This window comes from Cannabis sativa, chromosome 4, assembly GCF_029168945.1.
Source record: "Cannabis sativa cultivar Pink pepper isolate KNU-18-1 chromosome 4, ASM2916894v1, whole genome shotgun sequence".
NCBI lineage: Eukaryota > Viridiplantae > Streptophyta > Magnoliopsida > Rosales > Cannabaceae > Cannabis > Cannabis sativa.
This window is the reverse complement of record NC_083604.1, coordinates 79,191,587-79,197,919: the sequence shown is the minus strand read 5'-3', so window position 1 is coordinate 79,197,919 and position 6,333 is coordinate 79,191,587. Positions and strand designations below refer to the sequence as shown.

At 39.9% G+C, this 6,333-nt stretch overlaps 1 protein-coding gene and 1 non-coding gene across 2 annotated transcripts; one reads left to right on the top strand and one right to left on the bottom strand.

The window, feature by feature from the left end:
* Positions 1–3,977: 3,977 nt before the first annotated feature.
* Positions 3,978–4,084, bottom strand: LOC115724268 (small nucleolar RNA R71). The gene has a single exon (XR_004013067.2). It is a non-coding gene; the product is annotated as a small nucleolar RNA R71 (small nucleolar RNA).
* A 1,079-nt stretch (positions 4,085–5,163) lies between these two features.
* On the top strand, positions 5,164–6,051 carry LOC133037183 (uncharacterized). Its single transcript, XM_061114038.1, has one exon. The coding sequence runs from the start codon at positions 5,164–5,166 to the stop codon at positions 6,049–6,051; it is 888 nt and encodes a 295-aa protein (XP_060970021.1).
* Positions 6,052–6,333: the final 282 nt, after the last annotated feature.

The window sequence follows — 6,333 nt, the reverse complement described above, 5'->3', positions numbered from 1 at the left end:
CTTGTAGCCACCGACTTTAGGATCTTGATTTTATGCTTATAAATACCATCAACACTTATCATTTAAAGCAGACTGGATTGACAAGTTTCAAGAGGAGACTTTGAGTTTGAGAGAGAAAGAGATTAAGAAGTAGAGAGAGGTTAATAGAAAAGAGAGAGATTGATTTGAGTTTTGCATGAAGAATCTTCTGTAGATGAAGAAGATTCTTAAGTAAGAGTGTGAGAGTTGAAACACCTTGAAAGAATCTAATAGAGAATCCTTTCGACTGTATTGTATATGTTCTTGCTCAATCAATAAAGAAGATTTTGTGGTGTTCTATGTCAAGAGAAACAAAGTCAGTTGGTCTCATCCAACTAACTTTCTGTTACATTTAGTTAAATCTGTTTTACTTGTAACTGATTCTTTGTTTTTGCTTCTTGTTCTGTTTTGGTTCTGCACTTGTATATAAACTCTGGCCTTAGTGCTTTCATAAATCAATGCACTCAATTCAATTCTTTCACTCTATTCGTTTTACTTTACATGGTATCAGAGCTCTCTCTTTCTTCTCTTTCTGTCTGGTTCGTTTATTCTCTTCAAGCCTTCGTTCATGGCCAACAATGGAGGTTCGTCTCAAAGTTCAAGCCTTAATCTTCCGCGTTCTGCTCCAGTCACTTTTTCGCATACTCTCTCAGTTCGTTTAGACGAACACAACTATCTTCCTTGGCGTCATCAAGTCTTTGCTGCCATCAAAGGAAATCGCCTTCAAAATCACCTTGATCCAGCTCGCATTCCCCCAAAATTTCTTACTAATGATGATCGGTCACACAACAGAGTCTCTCCTGAATATGAAGCTTGGGATCAACAGGACAGCATCCTTGTTTCTTGGCTGTTGTCCTCCATGGCTGAGAAGATTCTCACACGCATGGTTGGGTGTGATACTGCTGCCCAAATCTGGGATACTCTTCGTATCTACTACACTGCATTGAACAGAGCCAACATCGGCAAATACAAGACTCAACTCAGAAACTCTAAAATGCAAGGCTCCCTCAGTGATTTTCTTTTAAAGATTAAAAGTCTTGTCGACACTCTTGCATCAATTGGTCATTCAATGACTGCCCAAGACCACATTGAAGCCATATTCAATGGTTTGCCCAGTGAATATAATGTCTTTGTTACCTCAGTAAACACCAGACTTGATGACTATTCAGTAGCAGAAATCGAGGCACTTCTCATGGCTCAAGAAGTAAGGTTGGAAAAAGACTCCACAGAGCTTGACATAGCTAAAGTCGAAGCAAACTTGTCCCACACAAAGCCCTTTTCAGGAAATAAAGGTACCTTTTCCTCACCATATTATCCTACTAATACTTCTACTCCTCATGCTGCAGTGTCCAGAGGTCATTACTATGCTACAAATCCTCCTCCTGGCTTTGGTTCTCACATGTCTCAGTCTAGAGGTTCCTATACTGGCCGTGGTCAAACATCATCATAAAGAGGAGGTTCTACTCAAGGTCGAGGACAATATTCGGCTTGGGGTCAAAAGCTTCAATGCCAATTATGCCACAAACTTGGCCACACAGTCCAAAAATGTTTCTACCGATTTGATAAATCGTTTCTTGGTCCAGAAACATTTCAAGGCTTTCCTGGCAGTGCCAATCTTGCCGAGTGCTCTCACTTGTATGCCACACCAGAAGTTGTTCAAGATAATAGCTGGTTTCCTGATTCGGGAGCCACTCATCACATTACCCCCAATGCTCAAAACTTGACATTCTCCACTAATGATAACTCTATGGTATAGAGTTAATTTTTATGCTTTTAAACTAAAGTATTGTGAGGAGAGTAATGAAAATGTGTTTATTTTGCTTAACTTTAATTAGTTTTAGTGTTATTTTCTATTTAGTAATCTAACCTTTAAGTTTTGTAAATATTGATATTGTTGGGTGTGTTTTTCCAATTAACTGTGCTTATTTTGTTGAAAAAGGAGGAACTAAATTGACAGGTAAAAGAGAAAGAAGCAAGGAAGAAAAGGAGTACAAGCTGGAACTGGGTTGATTGCTGAAGCGATGCTAAAGCAATGCTGAAGTGAATTCAGCATCTTGGCAGTGACGTGGAATCACGAATTTCACTTATCCACCTCAGCAATTTCGGTCCAATCACTCAAATTGCATCAGCTAGCTGACATGGAAGAAAGGAGTCTCACCCTAGTGGGCCAAAGTGGAAAAGTTTGGGCTTCTATTTTGGGTGAGGAGGTTGGTACCCTAAAAACCCAACATCAAAAAGAAAAGAAAAGAGGAAGTACACAAGAGTCATCTTCATCATCTTGTATGTACAGTACGGGGCAGCTGCCATTTTTTTTCTATGGAGGAGCTTTAATTGCAGCAGGAAGTACAACAAAGAAGAAAGAAGAGGGGACCAAGCCTAGTGTTTGAATTTTCTTTTACCCTTGCTTGATAGTCTTCTTTATTTTCTCTTTGTTATTGTTGTTTGTACTTGGTATTCAAAACTTCTTGAGATTGTAAACTTGGGCAGCAGCCATGGATGAAGTATTTTTTGCTTGGATTTTATCTTCTTATTTGAATATGAGCTAAGCTTTTGAGGCTTGAATGACTATGAACTTCTAAGTTGGGTATGATTAAATTTTAAGCTTACTTTAGTATTTGTTTGCCTTTGTTCATTCAAGTGAGTTTCATTTTAATTGATTGTTGTTTCTTGGCCATGAATAACAATTTGCTAAGCTAGATCTTGTACCGGAAGGGCTAGATCTAGTAGTTCAACTTGAATGAAGCAAGTGAAAACCTAGAATTAGGCTTTTCTTTGTAAGTGGGATAGGAATATTTCATTTACCTTGCATAACTCACCAAATGAATGTTTGAATGGTGTTCTGCTTGCTGGTTTGATATAGGAATATGTTGAGCTAAATAGTAGAATTAAAGTTGTGAGTGTTGGAAAATTCTCACAAGCCTAGAGGAATTTGTAGTATCTCTGTGCAGAATGCTAGAGCAATGCTGAACCAATGCTGTACTGACTGTAAAAAACCTGACTAGAAGGAATTAGTTATTCAAGCCATTTTTGCCATATTATATTTTTTATCTTGCAAACAATTTTTCTAGCAGCAGTAGTTTTAATTTCAGCAAGTTTAATTCTTGTCAATTTTAATTTTGAATCATTACTCAACCATTTACATATTATCTCTTTTTATTTTAAGTTGTAATTAGTTGGTTTTACAAGATATTTTTGTTTGCAATCCCTGTGGAGACGATCTTACTTATCACTTTATTACTTGCGTGACTGCGTATACTTGCGTATATAATTTTCACAACAAGTTTTTGGCGCCGTTGCCGGGGATTGAAACTAAATATTGTGTATTATCAACTATTGTGCAATTTATTTTCTGGTTTAAAGTTTTAATCCTATCTGGTGCGCTGAATTTTTTTTCTTTTTCAGATTTAATCTAGTGCATGAACGAGCAAGAAGAAGACCTTGAACTTGCTCCTATTGACCCCGAAATTGAACGCACTTTTAGACAAAGGAGGAAGGAACAAAAGGCTAAAAAACGCTGCAATATGGCCGATGGGTTTGAAATTGGGGGTGCTCATAATGAAGCCAATCCTATTGCTTTGGCCGATGATAGAGCCCGAGCAATAAGAGAGTATGCAGCCCCTATGTTCAATGAGCTAAATCCGGGTATTATGAGACCCGAAATCCAAGCACCTCACTTTGAGCTCAAGCCTGTCATGTTTCAAATGCTCCAAACGGTTGGTCAATTTGGTGGGTCGCCAACGGAAGATCCTCACCTCCATATTCGCTCATTTTTGGAGGTGAGTGATTCTTTCAAGCTACAAGGAGTAAGTGAAGAGGCTTTAAGATTAAAGTTGTTCCCATTTTCCTTGAGGGATCAGGCTAGAGCATGGCTTAACACTCTTCCTCCCGATTCGGTGACTAATTGGAATGACTTGGCTGAAAAATTCTTGAGAAAGTACTTTCCTCCAACAAGAAATGCAAAGTTTCGAAGCGAGATCATGTCCTTTCAACAATTGGAAGATGAGACTACTAGTGATGCATGGGAAAGGTTCAAGGAGTTGTTGAGGAAGTGCCCACACCATGGTATTCCCCATTGTATCCAACTTGAGACTTTTTACAATGGTCTCAATGCGGCTTCTAGGATGGTGTTGGACGCTTCGGCTAATGGAGCCATTCTTTCCAAGTCTTACAATGAAGCTTTTGAGATTTTGGAAAGGATAGCTAGCAACAACTATCAATGGTCAACTAATAGAGCTCCTACAAGTCGAAAAGTAGCGGGTGTTCTTGAAGTAGATGCTTTGACCGCTCTAACCGCTCAAATGGCCTCAATGACCAACATTTTGAAGAATATGAATATGGGAGGAAGTGTGCAACCAGCCGCTGCCATTCAAAGGGCAGAAATCTCTTGTGTGTATTGTGGTGATGGGCATACCTTTGAAAATTGCCCCTCAAATCCAGCTTCGGTGTGTTATGTGGGTAATCATAACTTCAACCGCAACAACAATCCATACTCAAACTCCTACAATCCGGCATGGAAGCATCATCCGAACTTTTCATGGGGAGGTCAAGGGGCAAGTTCAAGTGGAGCACAAGGACAAGGAAAGCAATCATTCCCACCGGGTTTTTCTCAACAACCAAGACCTCAACAACCTCACCAACCTCAAGGCTCTCAAACTAGTTCTTTGGAGAGCTTAATGAGAGATTATATGGCCAAGAATGACGCTGTAATTCAAAGCCAAGCAGCATCTCTTCGGAATCTTGAAGTTCAATTGGGGCAATTGGCTAATGATTTGAAGAATAGACCACAAGGCACCTTGCCTCGTGACACCGAAAACCCAAGAAGAGATGGCAAAGAACATTGCAAAGCGGTAACCTTGAGAAGTGGAAAAATAATTGAGTCAAATGTGGCTGCAACAGGCAGTAAAGAGCCCTCTTCAATCCAAAAAGAGGGGGAAATGAAGAAAAAACCAGCAACTTCAGCTGCTGAAATTCCCCCAGTAGTTACGGACATCCGATCGACGTGCTGCAGAAAAGCCTTTGCAAAAGCCACCTCTACCATTTCCTCAACGGTTCAAGAAGCAACAAGATGATGGTCAATTCCGGAGATTCCTTGATGTTTTAAAGCAGCTCCACATCAATATACCATTAGTGGAAGCTTTAGAGCAAATGCCAACTTATGTGAAGTTTTTGAAGGATATTTTGACAAAGAAAAGGAGGCTTGGGGAGTTTGAGACTGTCGCTTTGACGGAGGGCTGTAGTGCCATGTTGAAAAGTAAAATCCCACCCAAATTGAAAGATCCGGGCAGCTTTACAATTCCAATTTCTATTGGGGGTAGAGATGTTGGAAGAGCTCTTTGTGACTTGGGAGCTAGTATTAATCTCATGCCGATGTCTACTTTTAGAAAGTTGGGAATTGGAGAAGCGAGGCCAACCACCATCACTTTGCAATTAGCGGATCGTTCCATGGCTCATCCGGAAGGGAAAATTGAAGATGTGTTGGTGCAAGTGGATAAATTCATTTTTCCGGCTGATTTTATCATTCTAGACTATGAGGCCGATAGAGAAGTTCCGATTATTTTGGGACGGCCATTTCTTGCTACCGGAAGAACCTTGATTGATGTACAAAATGGGGAACTCACTATGAGAGTGAATGATCAAGAAGTCACTTTTAATGTGTTCAATGCTATGAGATTCCCGGATGAGATTGAAGAATGTTCACGTTTGAGTGTGATTGATTCTATTGTGGCTGAAAGTTTTCACAAGGAAGTGTGGAAGGATGAGAGGGTGATAAGCTCTCTTGAAGATCTTGAAGTTTTGAGTGAAGATGAAGAAACCCAAGTTGCTTGGGTTGAGCCGATGCAACCTTTCCCTAAATTCAAGAGATCTTTTGAGTCTTTAGAGTTGAAAGAAAGCAATTTCAAGCCTCCAAAGCCTTCCATCCAAGAACCACCAAAGTTAGAGCTGAAACCTTTGCCAAGCCACCTCAAATATGCTTATTTGGGAGAGAATGAAAACTTATTTGCCAATAATTATTTCAGCGTGTTTGGAAGCTGAAGCTGAAGGTTTGTTGCTAGAAGTGCTGAAGAAACATAAAAGAGCGATTGGGTGGACTATGGCAGACATAAAAGGGATTAGTCCAGCGATTTGCACGCACAAAATAATCCTAGAAGCTGGCTGTAGTAACTCCATTGAGCATCAACGAAGGTTGAATCCTGTTATGAAGGAAGTAGTGCGAAAAGAAGTGATAAAGTGGCTGGATTATGGTATTGTATACCCGATTTCAGATAGTTCATGGGTTAGTCCTGTCCAATGTGTGCCAAAGAAAGGAGGAATCAC